Source organism: Excalfactoria chinensis, chromosome 9 (genome assembly GCF_039878825.1).
Source record: "Excalfactoria chinensis isolate bCotChi1 chromosome 9, bCotChi1.hap2, whole genome shotgun sequence".
Classification (NCBI taxonomy): domain Eukaryota; kingdom Metazoa; phylum Chordata; class Aves; order Galliformes; family Phasianidae; genus Excalfactoria; species Excalfactoria chinensis.
Window position 1 is genome coordinate 12,072,506 of NC_092833.1, and position 27,364 is coordinate 12,099,869.

Here is a 27,364-nt window from a genome sequence, read left to right on the forward strand (position 1 = left end):
CAGCAGCGCGGCCCCGTGGGGCGCCGGTTCCGGTTCCGGTGGGGCCGGAGGGGGGCGGGGCCGCGGGCTCGGAGCGTGCGCGGTGCGTCCGGGCGGCGCTGGGACCCGCAGAACAAGGGGCGAGGGGGGAGCGGCGCGGGCAGGCCGGAGCCGGGCCGGGCCGAAGCGGGAGGGGGCCGGGCCGGGCCGGGCCGAGCGGGACCGCGGCGGAGGCGGCCGGGAGGAGGCCGGGGGTCTCGGGCCGGGCCGGGGGCGGAGGAGCGGCGGGCCCGGCGGCCGGGCAGGGGCGCCATGGCGGCGGCCGAGACGAAGATCATCTACCACCTGGACGAGCAGGAGACGCCGTACCTGGTGAAGCTGCCGATCCCGGCCGAGCGCGTCACCCTCGGCGACTTCAAGGGCCTCCTCAACCGCCCCAACTACAAGTTCTACTTCAAGTCCATGGACGACGACTTCGGGTGAGCGCGGCCCCGGGCCGGGCCCTCCGCGGGTTGAGCTGCAGCCGGCTCGCTCCGCGCCCCGCAGCCTGGCGGTGGGACGGGGCTCCCGCATCACTGCCGTGCGCATCCCCGCCGTGCGCATCCCCGCTCGCGTCGCGTGGCGGCGGCACCCGCGGAGCTCCCCCGGCCTCGGCGGTGCTCGGCTGAGCGCTCCGTCCCCGCGCGGGGCACTGCGGGGGGTGGCGGCGCCCCCCGAGCATCGCCGTTCCTTAACCAAAGGGCCGGCCGCCGTCCTTTGTGTGCACCCAGCGACGGTGCGAGGGCACCGCGGCCCCTGCCCGGGACGGCGTGGCTCTCCTCCCATCCATCTTGGGGAGCACCGTCCATTTTGGCAGTGCCTTCTTCCTTCCCCGGCTCTGGGAAGGATGGGTGTAGGGGACCGGCCATCTCCTGCCCTCACGCTGTCCATGTGCTGTCCAGCTCTGGGCAAAGTGGACGAGCTGCCCCTGCTCCATCTCCACAGCGGGTCCATATGGAAGAGGGGAGCAGCCCTGCCTTGTGTTGTGCCCCCTGTTGGAGCAGCTCTCCTCCACTACCCGTGTTTTCGTGGTTTCTTTGCTCTTTCCATCACGCGTGGTTGTTTGGCTGCGAGGCAGTCAGTCCTGCTCCTACCATGGACAGTTGTGTTGACTGATCTGCTCTGAAGCTGCTGCCTCCTATCTCCCTGAAGTCATGAGCTGTCCTGGGGAGCCCCGTGAGATCAGATCTCAGTGAGACCCTTTGTTTGGCCCTCATTTCTTGGTGACATCCTTTGTTTTCCTTGGGTTCTTCCCACCTCTGATTCTCCTCTGGCTTTGTTGTGGAGCTCCCTTCCCTTCACAGCTTCTCTTGGCCTCACAGCACGTGACCCATCACCATCCCTAGCGCTCTGCTGTTTCAAAGAGTTGCGTGATCTCCTTCCCTTTGCATTTTTTCCTCTCAGAAGATGGAGTGTTTACAGTAGGTCTTGCGGATGGAGGCTGGGACTGCAGAGAGCTTTCAGTTTTATAGCCTTCCCAGTGTCTTCGTGCCGCGCCAAATGCCTCCCTGGGCTGCAGTCTTGGCTCCTGCCATAAGTTACACAGGGCTGGGCCTGTTTGGGGCTTGGATGGAAAGCCGTGTGGCTGCCTCGGCAGGGGGTGCTCTCCCCTCTGCAGCCAAGCCATCCCGGTGCCCAGGTTCCCGTTAGCTCTGGAGATGCCAGCTTTCAGTTGAGGCTTGGAAGTTGGAGTCACTCCTGTGACCGCAGTCTGGGACGCTTCGCCTCCCTGCATTCCTCCAGGCCCAGTGGAGAGCTGCAGCCCTCAACAGCTTCCCCCTTTCTCTCCAGCCAAATAGAAGTCCTCAGCCCTCGTTTTCCATCAATCTCCCCTGTGCTATCAGTTGTTGGCCGATGGTTTCCTGTCCCTCAGCTGTTGGGTGCTACGGAACAGCTGCCTCTCCTCGGCTCGGAGGGGACCGTGTCTGTGTGGTGGGAGAAGTGAATTCTCCGTTCTGGGCGCACTCTGTTTGTAAACAAATGCTTTGGGATCCTTTGAAATGTTCTTGAAGTGAATTCAAACTTGTCTTGAATGAAATATTGCCGTGTGGGTGGGAGAGTGTCTGCGCAACTATAAACAAAGTTTAGTAATAAAGAGCAGTGTCTCGAGTTGGGAAGAGGGGTCTGGTGGCAGCAGCGCTCTGCCTTGTGCCTTTTCATCCTCCTCTGTGTCTTTAAGGCTCCGTGAGAGGAGGCAGATGGTGGATTAATGAAAGTTGAAGATAAAGCGCATAGAGTGCGGAGAGGGAAGAATGGCTCAGGGAGACCCAGTGAGGTCAGATGCACAGGAATGTGGGAGATGAGGATGATTGCAGCTAGCTCCTCTGGGAAGAAGTGACTTTGGGAAGGGAAGGTGGTTCTGCAGCTGGAAGAGGTCGCTTGGGCTGTGGGTGAGGTCCTGCCCCACTGTGCTGAAGCACTGCATGCAATGGAAAGCAGAAACCTCTCCTGGTGGCACCAGGGCTGCCCCGTTAGGGTAGAGCTGTTTGGGTCTTTCCTCCTTTCCAGAGAGCCAAAGGAAGCCAAGGAAGGACTGGAGCAGTCCAGCTGCAGCATTGTCTCCAAGGTGCTCTGGAGCCCCAGGCAGCACTGGAAGTATTTTGGGATCCCCGGTGGTTGGTGTCCTGGAGAAAGCAATCAGTCGGTCTGCAGGGACAGGCAGGACAGAAGGGCAGGAAGAAGCTCAGCTGCTCCGTGTGAGCCTGTAAATATCGGAGCGATTAGTGAAAACCAGCAAGAGATGAATGCTGGCTGCGCTCAGCAGCTGTGTGCCAAAGAAAGGCATTGCAGGGCTGTGCGTTCATCCCTCAGCCCCTTTCATAGAATCACAGCGTGGCTGCTTGGTTGGAAGGGACCTTGCAAGGCTTAATCCAATGCTTCCTCTCACCTCTGGTGCCCAGATTGAATGGGTTTCTCCCTCTTCCTTCCCTTTGGAGGCTGTGCATCTCCAGCCCAGCTTTCCCTGCAGCTCGCCCATCCCCAGGGCAGTGTTTCAGCTGCAGTCTTGCTGTGTGGGATTTTTTGTTCTTTTGTTTATCTTGTTAATATTTGTTTGCCCTGAGAATCAGGGCAGTGATGGAGCAGCTTCAGTGTTTACATCTCCTTGGAAATGGGAACAGAGGCTCTCTAGGGTGGCTGTGTGGCTGTGCCAGGGGCTCATCCTGGTCAATGCTCAGCACCAAATTGAGAGTGGTGCCATGCCCAGGTGGGAAGGAGGAGAAACAAGAATTCATCTATCTAAAGGAGGGGAGAGCAGTAGGAAAGCTGCAGTGGTTTCTTTGCTTCAGCACAGAGAAAACACAGCCTGAGCCCAGCTGTGTGGAGCAGTGATTTCAGGTGTGGACACTTGTACCCATACTGGCTTCGTGTTTTGCTTATCCAAGAACTGGAGACAGCAGGAAGAACTGAGCACTGGCGGTGGAAGCTCAGCAGTGTGCAGATGTGGCGTGTTCTTCTTGGACCTGAGCTACTTTGTGTGCTTTGCTGTGAAGTATGAGAGTGTCCTTTGCCCTGCTCAGACAAGGAAGGTTTTGTCTCTCTGGCTTAAGTCTTTTCATCCTGTGCTTCCCAGGTAAGATCTGTGTGCTGGTCAGTAGGAGAAAGGGCTCTCTCCCTCTCTCTCATGCTCTGCCCACTGGTGAGCTCTGTGTTCTCTTCCCACAGCCTTTCAGGGACCTCTGAAGAAGCTGTTCAGTTTCTTTGTTCCTGATCCTGCAGATGTTCTTACAGTGCTTGTGTGGCTCCTCCTGTCCGCCCGACACTCTGAGTTCTGTGGGCATGAGAGTGTTTGTATGGCTCTCAGAGTATTGGCTGCTACAGCTGAAGATGTCCTTATGCCAATTGAATGGTGGTATCCCATGACGCGTTTTTATTCTTGTAACTGATGCTGCTCTGCACTATCAATAAGGGGGTTCCCATAGGGACGTGCTGAAGTTAAACTTTTCAAAGCAGTTTCAGTTAAAGTTGTGCGTCCAGGTAGGTCCTCAGTACATGGCTTCAGGTTCTGTCTCCTTGTCCATAAACCCCAGAGCATCTGAAAGCCTGAATTTCTTCACTGTGTGGAGAAAGCACTTGGGCAAAGCATCTTTTGTGATTGCTTTGTTTCTCTCTGCCTGGTCAGGGTGAGCTGAAGGGCCGCTCCTCCTGCATGGGGATCTCAGCCATGCATTGCTGGGAGGACCCGGAGCTTTGGGGCACAATGTGGGGCAGTGCTGCTCCACTGCTGCCTTCTCCTTCTTCTCTGTGGAGCTTGATTGCAATTTGAGCTTCAGAGCTGCAGTGATTCTGAGGTCTCAGCTGTCAAGTGGAAATTGGTATTGAATTAATCTCTAGCCCGGTGTCTAATCCAGACCTGCTTAATTATCACCTGCCCAGCAAAGCCGGGTACGAGGCAGTGATTAAGGCAGCGTTCTGGAGGCAAAACAAAGCGGGTCCTGCTGGAATTCCCAGCACAGAGGTCAGATGCTGTTGGTATTTGGCGACCTCGCCCCCTGCACATGTGCATAGCGAAACGCGTTGATGCTCACTGAAAGGATGAGTGATTTATTTTTATTGCAGGATATTGTTTTTGAGATCGATGCCAGGAGTGACTGTCCTGGCTGGAAGCATTCGGAGCTGGGGAAGGGATCCTAAGCTTAATAGCCAGTGTTAGTCCTGAAGCCCACTGGCAAGGAGCCCCTGCCTACTTGCCAGGTCTTTGTAGTGCGAGCCTGGGGGAGTTGCTTCATTTTTGCTTTGATTTTTGAATTGGAAGCTTTGCTGTCTGCTGAAGACCTTTGCCTGTTCCATGCTCCCATGGTGATTCCACATCAGCGTGGGTATCACACAGGGTGGGTTTGGCAAGAAGTCTGTGCTGAGACTGTAAGTGAGCTGAAGCTCCTTCAGAAGTGTGCGTGACTCCTCTGCATGCTCAGTGCTTCTGTCAGCAGCAGCACTGCCCCGCTGCGCTCTGGCCATTGCATTTCAGCTCCCAGCCAGTCCTCAGCTCTGTGTGTGCTGGGACAGCAATTCGAACCTGAGCCCTTCAAAGGACTTAGAACTACATGAAAACACCTGTGTTCTCATGGATCCAGAGATGACGAGAAACGTTCCCAAGCTACTTCTGGAGGAGATGGGGTAACCTGTGCTCCTGAACCTGTGCTGGCTGCTCCTTCTGTCTGTTTGGAATTAAGAAAGGCTCAACTTTCAGGTCTGTGCTCACAGTGACTTGCCTTCTGGGGCACAGCAGGTAGATGTGGCTTCCTACCCTGCACATTTCCTTCCTTGGGTGGAAATGTTGTCCGGAGAGCAGACCAGTGAAGGTGCAAGAGCAGCAACAGCAATGCTCCTCTTCTCTGCTCCAGAGGAACACAGTTCCCTGCATGCTCATGGGAGGTACTTTGATGCCATGAGCAGAGCTCTGCTGGAGATTGTTTGGGGCCATTTGTATGTAGGTTAACGCAGCTCACGCCTCTGTCTCCTGGACTGGTAAGGGTTTGGCAGAGAGCTGCTAACCAGTACTTGAAGGGAGCTTACAAGCTGGAGGAGGACTGACTTCTTACATGGTCTGATGGAGACAGGACAAGGGGGAATGGCTTTAAACTGAAAAGAAGGTGAGACGCTGGGAAAAAATTACTCAGATGGCAGTAAAGCACAGGCTGCCCAGAGCTGCAGGTGCCCCATCCTTGGAGGTGCCCAAGGCCGGACTGGATGGGCAGCCTGAGCTGTTGGGGCAATCAGCCCATGGCAGGGGATGGGCTGGGTCAGCTTTAAGGCCGCTTCCAACCCAACCATTTTGTGATTCTGTGATCTGTTCTGTCTGTTCCCTGCTCAGACCCAGATGGGCTCTGGAGGTGGAGGTGCCTGGCTCCATCTGTTGTGGCTGTGCTTCTGAAGGCCATGTTGGATGGCAGTCACAGCCTGGTTTCTGTGCCCAGGGGTGGTGTTCTGAAAGCCAAGTTAGCCAAATTGGGCTGCATACCAGTTTCCCTAAGGCCTTGTCTGTACTATGCAAACAATGAAGCTTTACAGCAGCTATTGAACTTATTTGCTGCCAGATCTGGTCAGGATTTTTTAATTATCATTATTTATTGAATGCATTTCTACCGAAATATGGTGTTACGGTGAACCAGCATTTTACTTGGAGAGGTATTGTTTTCAGTTATGTTTTTGATGGAAATGTTTCTTAAGTTTCTTCTTGGCCAACTTGGGGATGCACGGGGCAAAAGGGAACTGAATATTGACAGAGAAAATTGGATTCTGAGGGTCTCTGCCATGGTAAACTGCTGCTCCTCTGCCTTTGGCTGCAGCCAAATAGATACAACAGTGTTGTGGTTTGGTTTATTTGTGTGGAAGCCCACGGAGGAGAGCTGTGCCTGCAGGAAATAGCCTTCATGTTGTCACTCAGTTTTGCATCACACCGCACAGCTGATGAGGCAGCAGTGAGGGCTGTGTTTCTGTGATGCTTCCTATGGATTTCCTCCTCCATCCATCCCCTGTTTGTTGTTTGGAGCCTGCCCTGTGACCCCCAGTGGTTTTCCAGGAGGGGATGTGGCACCACGTGGCTGTGTCACTGTTTGTCCCCAGCTGTTAGACAGCAGAGTGAGCCCTAACTTTGCCTGTATGCCCTAGGTGAGCTTTTGTGCACTATTGCTGTCTGCAAAGAGCTGCACTAGAAAGCTCACGCAGCTGCCGTGCTAATATCTTCCTGAGCCTTTGACCTGAAGCTCTGTTTCACTTGTTTCCGTCACTGTTTTGGGGTTGGTTTTGGGCTTTTTTTGTAGCAATAACATTGATCCCACCCAGCAATGGGTCAAAATCCTCTGGAGGCTTTGGCAGGCAGAGATGCCTGATGCTGACCTTCCTGTTGTGCAGTCCCATATCATGGGCTGTCATTGCTGTATTAGTCGTTTATTGAAGGAGATGTGACAGAAGCGTTCTTTCCCCAGGCTGACTGCTGAAGGCAGCAGAAGCAGTGGTTGGTACCCTGCCCCACTGAGTACTCTGTTGGTCGTCTCCTGGCTCATCTGCCCATGGCTCTCTCCAGAGAACTGGAGGACAAGAAGATGTAGCAAGCAGTGGCCAAATCAGCGCAGTGGGAACCCAGTCCTGGCTGAGGACAGGAGCTGCAAGAGGAGCACAGGTTTCCTTCAGAAGGGCTGACACCAGCTGCTGTGCAGGAAGGCTTTCCTCTTTTGTGACCTGCCCTTAGTGTCTGGAGAGGAACTGGAGTGCTGCGTGACCCCTCTGCTGGTTGGCAGCTGTTTCTATGATAGCCTTGGAGCTCAGGGTGAGGTGCTCCTGGTCTCCTGGTGGCAGGCTGGGCAGGGTGAAGGCTGCTGTACTGCTGGTTGGTTGTTGTACTGGCCCCAGGCTGCATTAGCTTCTCACATTGAAGCTTTTAGTTTTCTTTTCCAGAAGCTGTGATGGATATGCAAACTCCATCCTGCTGTTTGCATGCAGCTAACAAGTTGTCCCAGTTCATTCTGCTCTGCCCAGCCCAGCCAGTATTTTTGTGCCATTTATACAGACTTGCCCATGGGCCCGGCTGGGGCTGTGCTGTGCCGGGAACCTGTGCAGGAAGCTTTGCCACTGCACTGCGTTGGGAGATTTGAATGTATTGTTAATGACTCCTGTGGCTCTGAGGAGCTGCACGGCCCTGTGGCAGGCCTCCCTGTTGTCTTAGGGAGCTGGTAAATGCACCTGAAGGGGCTCGTGTGAGATAATTTTCCTTCCAGAGTGAGCTGTGGAATGACATGAAACTCTTTAAGTTACATAAATCCAGTTATTCCCTGCCCAGGGATCCTGGAAGGGACAGAGGAAGTTCAGGAGGCAGCACCTGCTTCAGCCTAAGGTATGCTCTGGCTGGGTTTCCTTGGGGCAGCTCAGGTAGGTACTGCACAGGTATGTAGCATCCATATGGGGCTGCGCACTGAGTCCCATGTGCCAGGCTGACTCAGACCCACTGCGTATTCCCCATGCATCAGTTTGGGGTCCTGCTACAGCGGTCTTCTTGGATGGGCTGGTATTGTCAGCCTGGGATGCTTCCAGATCTTTGGGTCTCTTCTTACAGCATTGCCTTTGGTGCAGTCAGTGCCTGCGCTCTGGTACAGGGAGCTGTGTGGTAGGCGTGTTGTCTGGAGGTGGGGACTGTGCTCATGTCACCCGCAGGCCGTGCAAACTCCCTGTTGGCTGACACGGAGTGCTCACGGTGACTACATGTGTGAGTGAAGGTGTTTTGTGGAGACCTGATATCAATATCACAGCAATCAGGAAGCTCAAAATCAAGGTTTTGTAACTTGATTTATCAGCAGATCCACCGACCCAGGAAATGGCCCTATTTGCAGTAACGATGCGTGCTGAAGGTGAATGTGTACGGTGACCAGTTAATGGCTGTTACTGAGCTCACAGGATATTTGTAACTGCAAACAGGTTGTGCTGCCTTCTGTTATGCTTCTCCATCCTCGGAGGACCTGGTTGCTGGCAGCCTTGGCTCTGAGATCCTCTGCAAGAGCAATGTTTTGTATCACGTGTGGCAGTGACTCCTGAAGGCCGCTGGTCATTCTCCAGCCCGCGGTGCAGCTGTTGGGGTGGCAGGTGGGAAGGTTTGCAGTGCTGTGCAGCAGGGTCAGGCTTGGGAATGTGTGGTCAGAGAAAAGCAGCTCTGAGCTGGGTTTCTTCCCTTGGAGGTGGGGTACGTTGCTTCTAAACTGCAGGGAAATCTTTCCTCCTGTTGAAAAGGTTCCTTGGTGGGGAGGCAAGTCCCAGCAGGCTCCAGGCTGACTTTTGTCCGTGACACCTTGCTCAGACTACTGACTAATGCCAGTCATCACTTAGACAGGAGGCTGAATGGCACAAGCTGTGCTGCTCGCAGGAACGCCTTCCTTCCAGATCATCCCTGCACCCTGTGCCAGGAATGCTCTGCAGCTCCTTTGGAGAAGTCCTTGGCAAACAACCATCTCCTGGCTGCCTGGAGAGTGCTTTATCCAGCAGAACATCCATCCGATGTCAGGAGGAGTCCCCTGGGCTTTCATAAAGACAAGAAAGAGAAGTGGGAATTTCCACTGCGGAGAATAAACCAACAGCAGGGTGGAGACAGCTCGCATTTTCCCTGCTTCTTGGCTAATCAGATTCCTTTCAGCTTCTAGTAATTGATTGGCTCCTGCTTTACAAATAGCTGTCACCCGATTTCTGGGTCTTGAGCTGAGTGTTGTGTGCCAGCACATGCATGGTTAGGTTGGGATGGGAGCATCTCATCTTTTCCTTCCAGCAGTTGAACAGAATGTGCTTGTTTGTTGGGTGCTGACTGCAAAACGAGCTCAGCTGGCTGGGGAAATGAAGCTTGGTAGGAGATCACGCTGCTCGTTGTGTTGCTCAGCCCTGTATCTTCAAGGGAAGATAGTTGCTATTAGCTGAAAGAAGTGTATGGAAGGCTACTTAAATATTCTCCAGCTGCTCTCTGGTTGTACAGGGAATACTTGTACCATTCCTACCATCAAAGGCAAGAGGTGAGGTGAAGCAGCCAGCCCTCCTCTGCCTTGAAATGGGGTTGTTTACCAGTAGGCTGAGCCTTTAAATGTGACTTTTGTGTTTTGCTTTCCTCCAAGTTCTTTCTGGCTTGCTGATGACTTCCTGAGAGTGAATATTTGGCGTTTTGCTGAAGTTCTGGAGGTGAAAGAAAAGGATGCGTGTCCCTGAAATAGTGGTGGTCAGAAGCGATTCTGACCATTCAGGTCCCCTCACGCTCTCTCTTTCCTTCAGCATTTCATGGCCATGGGATGTGGGATGTAGGAACACTGCTTGCCCTTTCTTCACAGTGCTGCAATAGCCTGTGATCAGCAGCAATATTCTATCTTTCCTACTATGCAGGCTCTTCTCGTTGTCTTTGGCAAAAGCTTTGTGGTAGAATGTCAAATTTGGAGCTTTATTAACTCCCTGTTGTTTTTGTATGGGTTGTCTGTATGGTAGACCCAGTCAGCAGAGCCGTTGCTGCTGGTAGCCCAGCTGGACAGGGAGAGTAAGAGCAGTCATCATCTATTCTCTTTCTCAGCCCTTGTCCTCACCAGGTGGGAGGCTGGGCAGGTCTCCTTTGGACACCCCAAAGCTGTTTGTGCCAGGAGGGGATGTGAGCTGGTCTGCTCTCGAGGGAAGGATGTGAATAGAGGCTGATTTGTCACCTCCTAGGGAAGGTGCGTTATTAAATACAAAATAATTGTTAGCACACTGGGAGAAATGAACCTCTCTATTCCCCATGGAGGTCTCCTGAGGTCTGTGCCTTCCCAGCCCAGCTCTGCCCAGCAGAAAGGTGCTCCAGGAGCAGAGGCAGGTGCTGGGCAGGGCTGCCATGTGGGACTTGGGACCAGGGAGTGCTGGCAAGCAGGTTACCATGGGGCAGCTCCCAGCCTTCCAGGTGGGGAGGTCTGGGTGTTCAGACCTTGTTTCCCACCCTCCCCCTCTTCCCTTTTTTCCCCCTCTTCTCCTCTCCTTGCTCTCCCACTGAGTTGATGCGTTTCCAGGAATGAGCTGTACTGCTAGCCTAGCACATTCCACAGCGGCAGCACTTTTTTGGCAGGAGCTTTGCCTGCTGTTAAGAAAAAGCAGGACTGACTTGGCGTCCCTCCGCCAAGGGCCAGGAAAGGAGGGAAGGCCCAGTCCCACCTTCCTCGCAGTGCGGGCTGATCTTCCCCATCACCCAGTATGGGACTCCCATTCTCTGCAAGGGAGGTGAGCAACAGCCCACCCAGCATTTGAGAGCAGAGCAAGCAGTGTAGGTGACCCTCTTGCTGTGCTGCGTGGATGGCTCTTGGAGTTCTTGAGGAGCTGCAGTCAGAGGGAAGAGTCTGGCTGGGCTTCTGCAGGCAGGTCCGTTTGTCCTGATTTCCAGTTCAAAGGGCTGAAAGTGTCAGCCAACCTTCAGGGCCCTGCAGAATGCTTCCTTTAATGGTGACTCCCAGCGTCTTTCTGGGATTGAGAGCTCGCTGGGCAGGATGAATTAGTGGAGGTGCCTCCTGCAGCCCCACACAGCTTCCCCCAGGTCAGCGAAGGCTGCCCTGTCGGCCTTGTTGCAGCCAGATGGGCACAGCGGAACAGGAGGGGCTCATCGGCTTGCTTTGAAATCCAAGTCTTTAACTTCGCTTTGATAAGGAGTGCTCCAGGGCAGGCCTGCAAGGTCGGGCAGCTTGTTCCCAAATGCCATTCCTTTTCCAGTCTTTGGGCTGGGTAAGCCTGTCATCTCCCACCTGGTGAGGGAGCACAAGTCCTGCTGGAGCCAAGCATCTCCTGCTGTTTGCCCAGTGGAGTGATTGTGAGCGTGCTGATAGGAGTTACTGGGGAAAGCAGTTGCCATTTCAGATGTCTGAGCAGTCCCTGACCGAGTGACTATTGAGGGGACAGCATGGCAAGCATGGGGACATTTTGGGAGTGTGGCTGAGGGAGGCTGGGAGGTGTCAGACTGAAAATGGAAGAAGTTGTTCTCCTGTTTTTGCTCTTAGGCACCATGTCCCTGCTGCTGAGTGCAGGCAGTAGCTTGAAATGTGGTGATGTGTTCTCAGAGGAATCCTTGTAAACTGCCCTGGGTTTACTAGGAGAGCAGAGATGGCTTCAGAGCTGTGTTATCATTTGTGTTGTGTTTCTGAACAGGGGCCCACATGCAGACAGTGCAGCAAGGGGTTTTGCTCTGGCACAAGGAGCTGGGACTGTTAGGTGACAGGAGGAAAACAGCAGCTCCCTGGGAGGGGGTCTGATGGAGCTCAAACACACACAGATCTGCAATCCCTTTTTACCCTCTGCTGCTATGACGTAGAAGCACAGTGGAAAATACCGTGTCTGGGGTTTTGAAATGGGGAATGATGATCTCTGTTTACAGAGAGAGACCTTCTCACCCCAGTGTACCACACATTCTCTTCTTCCCCTGCATGAGAGATAAAAATACAGTGAGGAAGACCCAAAGAATTCCCCAGCTTATGGAGACAGACACCTCCAATCCTCTAATCCTGTTTGATGCACGCTGCTTGCTGTGAAGCCCAAGGTCTCACTGCTACACTTGTGTATTGCTGGGTAGGACCTGCAGCCCTGGGGGGGGATTGTATCCCTGCAGGAAGCACATGTGCCGTGTCTGGGCTCAACCTAACAGGCCAAGAGTTCCCATCCGACATCTCAGCTCGGTTGGAGAATTGCCCTGTCTAATTTTCTCTTCTGGTGATAAGACTGCAGTGCTTGATCCTGGAGGAGGGAGGAGGATTTTGCTCCAGAGCTCAGCGATGCTCTCATTTGGATACTAACACATGAAGGTGTTTCCTTATGCTGTTCAGCATCATTAATCTATACAATCGTTTGGAGACAAGACATCCCTGCCCTAAGGCGTGTGTGTACTACAGGACTTGAAAATGAGATCACATTTTTTGGTGTGCAAATGCCTGAAGCTTGTGCTATTAGATAGGAACGTCTCCTGACTTAATGAATTTTTTCCCCCTGTGCTTCTGCAGGAGATGAGATGGGGGCTGGTGAGGTCAGAGGTGCAATCTGCCTAGACTGCATTTGTGGGAGTCATGAGAGGGGTTTAACGTCAGCGTTTAATTTCTTGTCTTTGTGATCTTGGAAGAAATGTCACTGTTTTGTGAAGGGCTTTCAATAATTGAACTAAACAAAGGAAAAGATCTTTTTTCCTCTGCTCTGCTGGTTTTACATCTTCTTTTTAACGTGCAGTTGTCAGCACTTAATTGTGTTCTCAATGCCTGTTGCTCCCCTAGTGACAAAACTCCTTTTCATCCTCACCATCGAGCTGGCTGACGTGGTTTGGTGCTCCCTTCTCTCACGTCTCTTCTTGGTGCTGACCAAAATGCAGCTTTTTCTGATCTCTGCAGCATCCTGTGATTGCTGTTATCTGAGCATCCCGCCCTTAGGTAGGCAAAAAGGGGGACGGAGCTGTTGGAGGGGAGCAGTGACTGCTGCTGAGCATCCAAGGCTGAGGCTCAAATGCTCCCAGCTGTGCCTTGGTTTGTGCCTCTGGGCTTCCTTCTCTCCCCAGGCAGTCAGCTGGTGCTACTCCATCTTAGCTCTCCATCAGACCCGCTGTGGTTGGCGGGCCTTGCTCAGGAGAGACCTGCACTGGCTGCAGCTAGAAACTGCCTTGTATCCGCAGCCTGGGCTGGGCTGGAGGCCTCCGAAGGGAGGGGAGAGAGGGAGGTGGAAGGCTGGATGGAGCTCAGCAGCTGTGGCTTCTAGCGCAGCAAGAAGGCTTTTACTGCCTCCTCCTCTCCTGTGCGCACTCTCGCTCTTTCCCCACCTTCCCTTCATTCCTAGGACATGACTGCGTGATATAAAATACCCTCTAATTTCCTGATCTGCTCTGGGACTCCCCAGAGAAGGCAGCATCTGCCCACTCGTCCTCGCATCCTCGTTGCTGGCTGCCAGCAGAGCAGGAGAGAAGCTGAGAGCGTGGCACCTTCCCAGCCAGCAGAGAGAGGATCTGCTGGCTTTATCTGCAGCGTGGGGATGGGGTGAGGGCCGGAGCTGGGCTTCCTCCCCTCCCTTTCCACCCTTCCCCCAGCTGCATGGGAGCAGATGTGCTGCTTGTGTCAGCCTTGGCAGGCTGCGCTTTCCTCTGCAAAACCCGAGCCCGATTCCTGCAGCAACCAGAGCCTCGTCCCCTCCTCCCCCTCGGCCTGGCCCCGCACAGCCGCCCCCGTGTCGCTGGGGATGGAGGCTGAATCATCCGCCCACTCTGCCTGCCTCCCATCACCCTGCCTCCTTCCGTCCCTCCTTCTTTCCCTCCCTCCCTCCTGCAGGTCTCTTTGTTGGAAAATTCAATGCAGATGAACACTTGGGAGCTGTGGGCCGGGCGCCCAGCACTGGATTTGTCCACAGCACATCGGTGTGGAGCGAAGCTTTTGTCACCCAGGGGAGGTCAGACGTGGGCTCGCCTGGGCTGCAGCTCTCCAGCAGGGAGCTTTCACCATCCCTCGCTCCCTGCTGTGTTGCACGCACCCCCAGCAGTGCTGCAAACCTGGGAGAATCCCAAACTGAGCTGTCCTGATGGTAAAAATAAAGCAGCCCTTCCACAATCAGTGCAGAGCTGATGCTTTCCCCAGGCTGCTTTTAGAGAAAGAGCTGGAACATTGCCCAAGGATTTGCCTTTTGGGGATTTCCACAAGACCCTGCAGCTCAGGGCTGATCCATGGGGAGGTTTTCCTGCATGGCTGCTGAGGAGAGACGTGGCACCGCGCACAGCTCCCCCAGAGGCTGCTCCCTGCTGTGGTGCTGAGAGCAAAGGGAAAAGTACAGCCATGCAGCTCAGGGCTGTGTTGTGCTGCATCCCAATAAGTGGGGTCAGCGTTAGGACTGGCAGACAGGAGCAGAGCTGCAGGGAGATCCCTGTGCCCAGCCCTCCGCTGTCAGCTTTTGCTCTGCGGAGTCTAAGTGTGTAATTCACGTTGCTCTGTTAGCTGGGTGATAGGAAATGGGGCTGAGAGAGGGGTGCTGTGTGGAGGTGGGCAGGGAGTGCTGACCCCAGGGTGTCTGGGACAGGAGCAAGGTGACAGAGGGCCAAGTACCCAGACAGGGGCTGCTTGTTCTGCCCTGCTGAAAGAGGAACAGTTTGTTTGCACCCAGCGGTTGGTCACCTTGACCCTGCAAATATATCACCCCGTCCCTACAGCCACAGACCAGACTCTGTGTCCCCGAGCACACAGCGTGCAGCGCTGGAAGTTGGCTCTGCCTGGAGCTCTCTCTAGGAACTGGATGGGCTCCAGGCTACTGGCGACAGCATGAATGGATGCAAGCACAGCCAGGCTGGGTGCGTGTGCACTGGGAGCGGGGAGAAGCAGCTCGCCTGTGTTGGGAAGGGTTGGCTTGGCTGCCCAGGGGGCTGCCCCACACCTGTGTCCTCACTGTCACTGAGCGTAGAGGGAAATGAGCTTGCTGAAGACCGCTTTGCCATTAAATCATGGAGTCATTTGAGTTAGAAAGAGCCTTTAAAGGCTATCTAGCCCAACTCTCCAGCAATGAGCGGGATATCTACACCTCAGTGTGTCTATCAGAGGTAGTATTAATGAAACACAGCCAATCTACAAGTTGGTTTTGACTGGCGAAAAAGGTGTTGGGGGGGAAAGAAATCAGTGCTCCTTCAGTGTGAAGAGTGATAGGAGTGCAGCTGCTTGTGTAATGCAGGAAGATGACATCGCGGCACAGCTATAAAGCTTGATGCCGTGTTGAAATATTATGTATGTAATTAAAAAGCAACAGTAACATTTGGGAGGCAGCGTGTTTCATGTATTTCGCTTTCATCTGTTGGATGATTCTGGCACGGGCTGTGATGATTTCAGATCTTTTTAAAAGAGGTTTAAATAATGCATTTCTTGAGAAATAAGCAGAAATCCGTATCTGTGTTGGTGGGGTTTTTTGGGTTGGTTTGTTTTGTTTTACTTCTTTTTTTTTTTAACTGAATCCAGAGCAAGGCAGCTGGATGCACCCAAAGGGAGACTGTTCTGCCCTGGTTTTCTCCCCTCCAGCCTGGTTGTGGTGTCTGTGACACAGAGTGGGTCACACAGCCCCTCTCTGCCCCCTCCCCAAGCCTGGGCTGTGTGTTGGGTGGATGCTCCCCATGAGGAAGGTCACCTTTTCCTTGGGGTTCTGGGACCCACTAACAGTCTGCTCTCCTTCACAGGGTGGTGAAAGAGGAAATCTCGGATGACAATGCCAAGCTTCCCTGTTTCAACGGCCGGGTGGTGTCGTGGGTAAGCACATCCCTTCATTATCTTGCTGCCTTCTTCTCTCTCTGAAAGCCGTTGTTTGATTGCGTAGTGCCAAGTAAAGCACGGGGTCTGCTCTGTACTGTCGAAGTGCGAACTGCTAATGATGCTGATGAACTGGATTACCGTGCACCAGCCTCTCTGCTGGAGGCTGCGCTGTGTGGTGCTGGGTCTCCCGTGCCAGGCAAGATGTGGGATGCCTCTGGGGAGAGCTGGCTGTAAGGGCTGCTTGGCAGAGGTGGTGGTCCCAGCCTGTAACCCATGTGCCCCTATGGCAGGGTCAGCTTTCCAAGGAAAGTCGTGCTCCGGTGACAAAGGGCTTAAGTGACTCTAGTGCTGGTGAAGCCGACTGGATTGGGCTGCCCTGAAGACTAAAGGTACTGCCTGGGCAGCTGCAGAACAAGCTTCTCATGCCGTGCCATGCACATGCTCTGCCCCCTGCCCGCATGCTTGCCTGTGCCCCAAAGGGGACCCTCTGTTTGCGGGGGGAAGAAGGTATTTGGTCTCCATAGGCCATCATCCCATTTTTCCCTCTGCTGAGCTGCGGTTTGTGCTAATCAGGTTGTGTGAATCTACCCCAGCAATAAGAACTGAGACCCAGGTGCTGACAGATAGTCCATAAACAGTGGAAAATCTCCATGCTTCTTCAAATCGGGTTGCAGAAGGCCTGTATTCTTTCGCCTGCATCAACCAGTGAGGCAGAGTGGTGGCACCAAGGAGTGCTGAGCTGCCTGCAAACTGCAGGACAGGGGGCTCAGGCTTCCACAGAGTAGCTAACCGTGCTGCCCTCCCTCTAGTGGCTGCCCAAGCCCCAGACATCTCCCCACTTCTCCATTTCCAGCTACCTTTTGTTTTCACATGCCCTGCCAGGGTGTCCCAAAGGCTCTGAGCCCTTTCCATTGCTTTTGTGTTGGTTTTTGTTTTTTAACCCATTGTGCTTCTTGTTGTGCTTCTCTGTGCAGCCTCTGGCTTTCCTTGCAGTGGCTCTCAAGGGGACTGATGGGTCTGAGCTGCCCACAGAGCATTAGCATGAGCTCTGATCCTGCCGGAATGCTGTGCTGCTGCAGCCTCTGAAGTGTTGGCTGTTTGTGGGCACGGTGCCTGGGGTCAGCACCTCCACCAGCACTCCTGCACAGAGGGTGATGGTGATCTTGGAGACCACTGTGCACGTCTCATGAAGCCTTTTTGTCTCCCTGTTGAGTCTCACTATCTGTGAGTGCTTTGGGACTGGGAGAGCATTTGCTTCACTGCTTGTGCCAGACAGGCTGGAATGAGGCTGTTTTAGAAACTTGGTGCTAATTTTAGCTAGAAGGAAAGATAGGGGCTGGGATCTAAGTGAATATTTCCTGACAGCAAAAGAGGCAGGAAAAGTGTAGGGTGGTTTTCAGTACCTTGCCTGGAGGAAATCCCAGCCTCAGGAGTAAGGCAGCAGCATTTCCCCTGCTCCCAAACAACCCCCCCTCAGTGCAGTTTGACAGCTGCTTGCAGCTGGCTCCTTCTGCCTGCATTTATTTGCCTGGTCTTGACTTGAGACCTTCAAGCACAGAGCACTGTCAGTTTTCCTTAGGCAGCCTTGACCACTTGTAGCATCTCTTCTCCCATGTGCTTCCTGGCGGTGGCAGCCGGAGCAGGGATGCAGCCCTCAGGCACTGGGATGTGTCCTGGGAAGACAAGAAGGGACCAGGAGTGGAGCTGGGCTTTGGGCATGTGCCTGGGGCATGCTGGAGGCAGGGAGGCTGAGCTGGGTGTGAGACTAGAGCTGGTTAGACACTTGTGAGAGCAGGAGCTGTTGGGCTTGTCCTGGGGCCTGCAGGACGGGCTCTGCAGCTTCTGACACCCCAGGGTGTTCTCTGCCCTGTCTGCTCCCTTGGCTGAGGATCTCTCGGGGTGCTTTGTCTTGGCATCCCTTTCTTTGTTCCCAGTGCCTCCCTGGCAGCAGACTGTTCTCTCTCTGCCCTGATGATGTGCTGTGGGATCTTGGTCATGACACCCCAGTTCTCAGAGGGATGATTTGCACTGGGTGTTAAAGTTTGGGTAGCAGCTGACAGTTCCTTTCCAGCCCATTTGATGATCCTTCTGTCGTGACCCAGACAGGAGCAGATCAGGGTGCAGGGTCCTGCTGCCCCCCCAGTGGTGATAGAGAGCCACCCTGCTGCTTGCCTCTGCTGTGCAGGGAACAGCCATGGTGCGTACAAGTACAGGAAGGAAGAGACACGTTGGAAAGCTCTTAAAGATGGAAATTGATCCTTCCTTGCTGGCAAGCTCTAGCCTTTCTCCAGGAACTCATTCCCTGGATCCTCTCTCATCTCTGCTTCAAAGGTCCCAGAGCGTATCTTGTAAGGAAAAGGCTATTTGTTGCTTTACTGCCCAGCTGGAATTAACCCAGCACAATGCAGCTCAGAGGTGGGGAGAGGGCAAACCTGCATAAGGAACGATTTTGAGGAAACCACTTTCCTTTGGCTCATGGATTTAATTTGATTTCTCACCCACTGGTGAGCCCATTCCCCAGGAGAAGCTCCATCTCATTCCCTGAGCCCTGAAATAGGTGATTTATCTTGGAGCCAGAGGCAGGGCAGTAGCTGTGCTTGGACTGCCTCAAAGCGTAGCTAGTATAAATAGCTCCTGGGTTTTGACCCTGTCTTGAATTTGTGCACTAGGGGAAGTGCAGAAGTTTTGAAGCCTCAGCCCTGAGCTCTGTAACCTTCACCTCCCATGGGTGGAGGATGTGAAACTCCTGCTGGGTCCCACAGCCTAAAGGCCAAGCTGGAGAGGCTGGTTAAAAGAAAGGGAAGGTGTAGCTGCCCTCTTCTGATGTAAGAATAACTAAGGGGAATCCACTTCTTGCCACGGAGTATGTGTTAAGGTTACCTGAGCTTAAAAATGTGCAGTGTGAGTGTGTCAGAAATTCCTGAGACACAAATAGCCAGTGTCTGGGAGGGCACTGAGGGGAACATTGCTACGTGCTTGGCCTGTTCCATACCCGTTCCTGGGCATCTGCTGTTGTCTGCTGTCAGAGATGAGATCCTGGGCCAGACAGGCTTTTAGCCAACTTGTTTGGCTGCTCTTGCAAGTGTTCTCCTGCTCCTTCAGCCATTTCATCCCCTGTCTCTCATCCCTCCAGCTGGTATCTGCAGAGGGTTCCCATTCAGATGCTGGGTCAGTCTGTGCCGATAACCAAACAGAGCTGCCACCCTCCATGGAGCGCACAGGAGGAATTGGAGACTCCAGGCCCCCCTCCTTCCAGTAAGTTACCTGGACACCTGTCCTGGTTTCTGAGGGACCTCTGGTGGCTTTGCTGTAAGTCAAGGTGGGAAGAGCAAGGGTTGGGACACGCCTGTCCAAATGGGCAGGAATCACAGATGGCCATAGGGCAGGATGGTGGGACTGGGAGCAGATTCAAAGTGGGGATGTGTTATTTGGTAAGCTAAGGCATGCTGAAAGCAGTGCAAGGAGCTGACATCCTCCCATAGTCCCTTGCCCTGTGCTCCTAGACATCCTGTGATTGCTCCCCACCACCTCTGCTGCTGCCCCTCTGAGGAGGGAGACAGCTGATGGGTGCAGGCTCATGCTAGGCAGTAGAGAGAGCCTTCTCAGTCCCTTCCTGGACCTATTTGTCCCTTTATTTCATTGCAGCCCTAATACTGGGGGGAGTCGGGAAAACTTGGACAATGAGACAGAGACAGACTCAGTGGTGTCGTCACAAAGGGAGCGACCTCGTCGGAAAGATGGACCTGAGCATGGTGAGTGCTAACAACATGGCAGGAGCTTTGCTGGGTATAGCTGGGGGCACCAGCTGCGTGTATGGGCCAGCTCTGGCTGTTGTCTAGGACCTCCTCAGAACAGAAGGGCTTCAGTGGTCTGAAGCAATAGCTGTGTGTTGCATCAGAGCTTAGTGATGAAATCCTTTGGGTAAAAGAGATATCTTCTGTAGAATTGCTCCAGGAGCAAGAGGGAGACAGCAGGGCCTCACTCCTGAGTTGAAAAGCAGACTGTGCTGTAGCCTTGCCACTCTGTGCTGGTCCATGGTCTACCAAAGGACCAGTTGCAGCAGTCTTAAGCGGTTTTAGGAGCCTTGTTCTTGGTAGCCCATCAGCCTTTTCCTCATTCTCTAGTGTTGTGGAAGAGGTATCCCACAGGGAAGGAACCTGATCCTTGTGTGGGCTCAGAGCTGACCTGTACTGGGTGGGATTTTGAGGGGAATTTATTCTGAGAATGTTGCCGTGAGCCCTGCAGAGGGAATGGGGCCGTTTCCCTTTTTGTGTCTTAAGCGTGCTGAGTCTTGTTGTTTCATAGCACCCAGAGTGAACGGGACAGTGAAGGGAGAGCGGCGCCGAGACCTGGGCGGGTACGAAAGCTCCTCCACACTCATGAGCAGTGAGCTGGAGACCACCAGCTTCTTCGATTCAGATGAAGACGACTCCACTAGCAGGTAGGAGAACTTAGGGCCTGGCAGAACACAGGCTTCCCACCACCTCTCAGCACTGAGATGCCATTGCAGGGCATAGTAATCCTGGGGTGCCAGTGTCCTTGCACAGACTTGCTACTGTCTTGACTCGCCCATCAGGCCCCTGTGCTATTGTCCGTCTCCCACATACGTGCTCTTCTACTGCAGTCTTCTATTCCACATACCCTTTTCTGTGACTCTTGCTGCCAGAGCCATCATCCCAGCAGCGGAAGAGCTGACTCATACTTTTGCCTCTAGGTTTAGCAGTTCGACAGAGCAAAGCAGTGCTTCCCGTCTGATGAGGAGGCACAAGCGACGCAGGCGGAAACAGAAGGCTCCACGCATTGAGCGGGTACCCAGGGGCTGGGTATCCTGGGGAGGGCAGTGCAGGGCAAAGTGGGCTGCCTAATGGATCTCTCCACTTAGTTCTTTGGGGCTGATCAAGGATTCAGCTGCATTTGCTGTGGGCACTCCTTGAGCAGGTTGAATCCAAGCAGTGAGATTTCATACAGTGCTGTAAACCCTTCAGTAGGGCCAGTATAGCACAAAGAGGTGGGACCACAGACCTTCTCCTAGCAGTGGAGTGGTCATAAGTGCAGTGGCTGATGCACTCTGGCTCTGCAAAGCTTTCAGCATGATGCTGGAGTTGTGGGTTGTGATTGTGGTGCTATGGGGGGACAGAAGGAGTACATATGAATGGAGTTGGGTCTGGGAATGGTACTGAAGCACCGGGTGACATCTTGTGTTTTCTTTATGTTGCAGTCATCATCCTTCAGCAGCATCACAGACTCTACCATGTCCCTGAACATCATCACTGTCACACTAAACATGGGTGAGTAGGAGGTGTGCCCAGAGCTTGCAATCTTTCCAGCACAAGATGGGTGCTGGAGAGGGAACTGGGGAGAGGGCAAACAGAGCACTCATGAGTAAGTGTGAGGGAATGGATTCTTTAGGAAAATAGCATGTCTTGGAGCATTCAGGTATCTCAAGAGCTTTTCTGCATTCCAGGATTTTAGGAGAGAGGGGTAGAAGTGGCTATTAGCACATGTATTTTCTGAAGTCAGGACTGCTCGTGCCTGCTGCTTCATTGTGTTTTCCTTCTTTCTTTTTCCATCTCTGCAGAAAAATATAACTTTCTGGGCATTTCCATTGTGGGACAGAGCAATGAGCGTGGTGATGGAGGCATTTACATTGGCTCCATCATGAAGGGTGGTGCTGTGGCAGCTGATGGCAGGATTGAGCCGGGAGACATGCTCTTGCAGGTACTTCACACCCACGTACCTCCATTTTTGAGACTAGAATAGTAGTAAGAAAAGACCCAGAAGCTCCCTGTGCACTTAAGGAAGCTAAACCCAGAGAGCTGCTCTTGGAAGAGGGAAGCTGAGTCACTGCTGAGCAGAGTGAGGAGCTCAGCATCTGGTCACATCTCTGAGATTCACCCCTTTGTGTTGTTTGCAGGTGAATGACATCAACTTTGAGAACATGAGCAATGATGATGCTGTGCGGGTGCTGAGGGAAATTGTGCACAAGCCGGGGTAGGTACTCAGGTTGCTCCTTACATCCATGAGGGGATGCGAAGTGTGTGCATGGGGTGTGTGAATCACATCTTAGAGCCACCTCTGCCAGCAGATCTGCAGGAACTCAAAATTTGGCTGTTGCTTTGCTTCCTGGGTTTTCGTGCCCAAAGCAGGAATTGGAGCCATCATAGTGGTGGTGAATTGGGGTGTGAGTCCCTTTTTCTGGGTGTACAGTGTCATCTTTTTGCTTTGACTGGCTAGCAGTAGGATTGCTGTCCATGCTCTTAAGGAAAGCTATAGTCAAAGTGGAGGGAGGGAAGGAGCAAGGACAATGAACTGGCAGTTTCTGTCTGTCAGTAGACAGCCAGCATACAGCGAATGCCATGGATCACATGAGGGTTTGTGCCACCAGGCTCTTGTTCTAACTTTTGCCTTTTCTGCTGCAGGCCCATCACCCTGACGGTGGCCAAGTGCTGGGACCCCAGCCCCCGGGGCTGCTTCTCGTTACCCAGGAGTAAGTGGATAGCTGACTCACCCTTAACGCTGGTGCCCAGCTCATGTGAGAGCCCTGCCTTAAGCACTTACTTGGTTGTTGTCTTGTTCCTCCTGTGTGTGTGTGTGGCTCCATATGGCACTGAATTGGGTTTTGACGGGGTTTCAGCTCTCCCGTAGGGAGGCTGCTATGCATTTCCCAGTCCAAAATGCCCATAGGCCCAGCCCTCATTCCCACATCACGCTGGGGACGCGTTTCACTGGGTCAGGGAGGTCACTTGCTTGGAGCGCCAGAGGAAAGAGAAACCCCTCCCTGAGCCATAGGGGGATCTCTCCCTCTGCACCTCTCCTGCTGACCCTCCCTCTCTTCTTTCTCTCCCAGTTGCTCCCCAGCGGATCTGGGCTGGGCCAGAGTCTCCATGCTCCGATCCGGGTGAGTCCCGGCAGATACTGGGGATGGAATGGGCTGTGCTGAGTCCCTGTCCCTCCCGTGAGGTTGAATGGATAATGAGATAATTTCTTATAGTTGCTAACTGACTTCTTCACTGCAGGTGAGCCTATCCGGCCCATTGACCCAGCAGCCTGGGTGTCTCACACGGCAGCGATGACTGGCACCTACCCAGCGTACGGTATGAGTCCATCCATGAGCACAATCACTTCCACCAGCTCCTCCATCACCAGCTCCATCCCAGAGACTGAACGTAAGTCCTTGTGCCTCCGTGCTCCTCCCGCTGCACGGCTTCCACACCTTCACTGTGCTCTAAGGGGAGCAATACATCTGCTTGGGGACAGCTGGGCTGGGCAAGGTCTGCTCTGCCATGGAAGTGGGTGGGAGATGGTCCCAACGAGCAGGTGCTTGGATCTATGCAAGATCTGGCTGGGTGAATTTAAACCACATGTTTCAATCTTCTACTTAAGGAGAGTGGAAGATCCTGAATGCAGTCCAGGAGCTGTGGCAGATGCAGAGAAAAGGTTCAGGGAGCAGTTGGGGTTTGCCACCTGGCAGTGTGAGGCCAGCTTGTCGCTTGAGCAAGGCCATCCCAGAGAGCAGATAGGGCAGGACAGAGTCTTGTAGTGTGGCAGGGACCTGCAGAATACAATGCTGTTTTGGTCACTTTCTCGAGATTTTGGGTAATTCTAGTGTGCAAAGCCCTGAAGCAAGGGTCTAAAGAGCTCAACTGGGCCAAAAGGCAGAAGTTTATGAAGAGCAGTGAATTCCCATGCCGGGCTTTGTTGGCAGCTGCTTGGGAACTTAGCTGATCTTAACTGCTTGAGACTGGCTGGAAGGAAGGAGGCTCAAGCCTGGGTTTTGCATGTTAAGAAATGATTCATTTGTGAAAGATACCATCTGAAGTCTGGAAGGGGGTTATGTCAGCATGCACCGCAGGGCTGTCTACGATGTATTGTTCCCTGGCCCATTCCTCCCATGTGTGTGATTCTTCCATTTGGCACTGTTGTCTTTTCTGTCTCTTCTCATCTCTGCTTCCCTTCCCTCTGTCTGCGTCACAGGCCTCGATGACTTTCACCTGTCCATCCACAGTGACATGGCCACTATTGTCAAAGCCATGGCCTCACCAGAGTCAGGCTTGGAGGTGCGTGATCGCATGTGGCTGAAGATCACCATCCCCAATGCCTTCATTGGTAAGAGACTGTGCTGCTTCCAGCAGGGGCAGGGAGTGGGGGGTGGGGGGTCTGTTTCCCAAGAAAGCATTCATGAAAGGAGCATCTCTTCAGTGTAAACAGAGCCATTGTCACAAATTGAACCGTTGGCTGTGAATTCCCTTTTTTGTGCTTTTAACCCTCTGCCTTCCTCTTGCTTGCATTTAACTCTGACATTTGGTGGCAGGTTCGGATGTGGTGGACTGGCTGTATCATCATGTGGAAGGCTTTACAGACCGCCGTGAATCCCGCAAATACGCCAGCAATCTGCTGAAGGCCGGCTACATCCGACACACTGTGAACAAGATCACCTTCTCTGAACAGTGCTATTACATCTTCGGGGACCTCTGTGGAAGTATGACACTTGACTCTTGGTTTGGCATGGGTGGGAGGGAAAAGATGAAGGGAGACAAAGTCCTGCAGAGCTCTGCTAACACAATGAGGGCATACCTACAGTTATTACCACCAGACCGAGCTCTTTGTTCTACAGACTGGTAGAGTGGGATAAAGAATATCCCAGCTTGTTTGTTGTGCTGACGGAGCTGTGAAGTTGGAAGCAGCGTTCACAGTGTCACCTGCTCTGTGATCTTTTCACCTGCATAACCTTAGTCTTTGCCATCTCTTTTTTTTTCAAGGCCCTGAACTTCCAGGGTTGGAAAGGGGCTGGTGCTCAGACAACTGAGTTATGCTTAAGTGAGGGGGCTGGTGGGAGTTAATTGGCGAGGTAGAAGATAGCTGTGATGTGGTCCTTTCTGATGTGACAATTCTGTTTTACCCAGCCTAACTGTTTTCCAGCCAGGAAGGGCAAATGCCTATATTTCATGGCAGGGAGAGTGCCAAGTCCTTTAGTCTCCTTGTGTGCTCCATCATGTCCCTGTGAGGGCGGACATGGAGCTTCAGCATCACATGTGGCTATCTTTCCATTTGGCTTAATCCCTCTTCTCTGCCTTCTTGCAGACATGGCTAATCTGTCCCTTCATGATCACGATGGCTCCAGCGGTGCTTCGGATCAGGACACTTTGGCTCCGCTCCCACACCCAGGAGCTGCACCCTGGCCCATGGCTTTCCCGTATCAGTATCCACCACCTCACCCATACAACCCACACCCCGGCTTCCCTGACCCAAGCTACAGCTACGGAGGGGGCAGTGCAGGCAGCCAGCACAGTGAAGGTGAGTGGAAAATATCAGAATGTGCCTGTGTGGGCAGATGCAGCAGGAAAAGGCTGCTCCTTTAGGCAACACCTAATGTATGGGGGGAGCAAGCATAAAAGCGTTCATTTTGGTGAATTCCAGAAGGGTTATGTGACTCAGCATTGAGAGACTGAGAGCATGGACTGTGCGGGCAGATGGCAGTGCTGCAGTGTGCTCGAGTCCTCTCTTGGTTAGAGGAGCATCCTTTCTTCCTGGCTTGTCCCCGCCAATGATTCCTAATGTTGCCCTGTGTACTTTGCAGGGAGCCGGAGCAGTGGTTCCAACCGCAGTGGCAGCGAGAGGAGGAAGGAGAGAGAGAAGACCGGAGAGTCCAAGTCCGGCGGCAGCGGGAGCGAGTCAGACCACACCACGAGGAGCAGCATGCGGCGTGAGCGTGCGGCCAGCGAGCGCTCGGTGCCTGCCAGCCAGCACAGCCAGCGTAGCCAGCACTCTCTGGCTCACAGCATCCGCAGCCATCACAGCCAGCAGTCGTACGGGCCGCCCGGCCTCCCCCCTCTCTTCAGCCCCCCCATGTTGCTGATGCCTCCACCACCGTCAGCCATGGGGCCCCCTGGGGCACCGCCGGGCCGTGACCTGGCCTCTGTGCCCCCCGAACTGACAGCCAGTAGACAGTCCTTCCGAATGGCCATGGGCAACCCCAGTGAGTTCTTTGTGGATGTAATGTGAAGCGCCCGTCCCCTGTCTGTCTGCTGCCCCTCCTTCCCCTCTCCATCCCCATCGTTTGTCTCCTAGGACCAGCCCTGGCTTCACCCCTTGTTTTTTGGGATTCTTTTTTTTTTTTTTGCCTTGATAACTAAAAGAAAAAAAAAAAAAAGGGAAAAAAAAACAAAAAATAAATGGAACTAAACCTTGATTCTAATCCCTCCTCAAGTGGGGTGGACGGGCCTGGCAGGCCTGCTGCTTTCCACCAGCCCATCCCGCCACCAGACTCATGTATTGCTGATGGTTATTCCCTCCTGATGGTAATTCCCTCCTGCCATCCTCTCTAACCCCATTAATCCGCATCCATCCCAGCACCCTGTGCTGCTTGCCCGTGTGTCGCTGCTGCCTCACTCCTTCCGCCCTAAACATTCTCTTCTTTCTTTTCACCCTTTTGTGTTTCTTCTATCAAGCAGCAAAGAATTACGGGGTGTTTGACTTTCTCTGAGCCTGCCGCCCACAGGGGGGAGAGCTGGAGCGTGGCGTGGCCCGACAGGAGGACACGGAGCTCCAAGGGCGCTGGGCGCGCATGGCGCTGAAGATGGCTGCTTTTCTCCCCCTAGCGGAAGACGCCCTGAGAGGGGAGCCGGGCCCAGCCTCACATGAATTTTAAATCCCTTTGTAGTTGCCTTTCAGCCAATGTCTGAATGTTCCAGGGCTTCACTGCCTGTGGGGAATGGGGTGATGCTGCCCTTTGCCTCCCCTTCATGCCCCGGCCTTGAGCCAGGCCTGCCTGGGGCAGAGCCCTCCTTCCCCCTGCCCCATCCTTGGCACTGGGGCCATGCCCCCTGCCTTACTTCCTATGGGACTCATGGGATTCAGGGCCATGGGGTGAGTGCTCACTTGGCCCAAAGAAGCCTAGAGGGGGCCTCTGCCCTGCTCTTTGCCCCCATCGCTTGCAAGGGCAGTCCTTGGGGCAGCTGTGGCCCTGCCATTGCCCCGCCACACAGCAGTGGGACCTTTTTGAGAGCTGAGAATGCAGCCAATGAGTGAGGGAAGGCACACTTTGGGGAACACAGAGGTGTCCTGTGTTTGTCTGCAGAGAGGGGCAGCACTGGCCTTACCTTGCTCCATTCCCCATGTACGATGCTTGGGAGGGACGTGAGCTTTGTGGGCAGGGCTTGCAGCTCCTCTGGGCTCACACAGAGATGTGGGTCACTTGCTCCAGCCCTCCTCATCCTTCTTCCTTCTCTCACGGGCGCTCAGAGCCGCTCTTCACTCCTGCTGGGCTGTGGGAAGGAGACGTGAGGCCGTGGCTGCCTGCTCCCTTAGTGCCCTCCTGTCGTCTCCTTCACTCTTCCTATTTGCGGTTCTTTTATATTCCAGAAATGAAATGTATTTTGCTCCTGGGCTCTGCGTTGTGCCCTCCTGCCTGCCCCATGTGCCCTCCCCCTTCCACCTCCCTCACACCCCTCCCATGGGGCACAGTGTGGTGGCACTGCCCCGCTGCCCCCCTGCACCCCCTGGCCCTGCTCGCTGCCTCACCTCACCCTGCCCCCCCCACTGGGTTTTATAAGAACAGAACCGACCTCCTTGTTTTTATTTATAAACATAGTTTTATTGGACTCCTGCCTCCTGTTTTGTTTTGGACCAGCCTC

The 27,364-nt window shown here is 53.8% G+C and overlaps 1 protein-coding gene across 11 annotated transcripts; it reads left to right on the forward strand.

The window, feature by feature from the left end:
- The first annotated feature begins 88 nt into the window (after positions 1-88).
- On the forward strand, positions 89-27,330 carry DVL3 (dishevelled segment polarity protein 3). 11 transcript variants are annotated; one of them, XM_072344799.1, is made up of 17 exons: positions 89-458; positions 15,659-15,728; positions 18,865-18,986; positions 19,377-19,483; positions 20,037-20,172; positions 20,446-20,539; positions 20,950-21,019; positions 21,310-21,449; positions 21,646-21,722; positions 22,151-22,263; positions 22,579-22,629; positions 22,748-22,897; positions 23,706-23,837; positions 24,043-24,210; positions 24,813-25,025; positions 25,309-25,707; positions 26,183-27,330. In XM_072344799.1, exons 1-17 carry the CDS (start codon positions 292-294, stop codon positions 26,212-26,214), a joined length of 2,241 nt encoding a protein of 746 aa, XP_072200900.1. In that variant the 5' UTR covers positions 89-291; the 3' UTR covers positions 26,215-27,330. The 11 variants fall into 11 exon arrangements, with proteins under 11 accessions (XP_072200900.1, XP_072200894.1, XP_072200897.1 ...); XM_072344793.1 differs by having other exon boundaries at positions 169-458; positions 22,748-22,825; XM_072344789.1 differs by having other exon boundaries at positions 170-458; positions 22,151-22,218.
- Positions 27,331-27,364: the final 34 nt, after the last annotated feature.

Excerpts from the sequence above, each read along its gene's own strand:
- DVL3 (XM_072344799.1), top strand. The coding sequence starts at position 292 with ATGGCGGCGGCCGAGACGAAGATCATCTACCACCTGGACGAGCAGGAG. Across the intron at positions 18,987-19,376 it reads TCCAGGCCCCCCTCCTTCCA|CCCTAATACTGGGGGGAGTC; the intron begins GTAAGTTACCTG and ends ATTTCATTGCAG. Across the intron at positions 21,450-21,645 it reads CGGGAGACATGCTCTTGCAG|GTGAATGACATCAACTTTGA; the intron begins GTACTTCACACC and ends TGTTGTTTGCAG.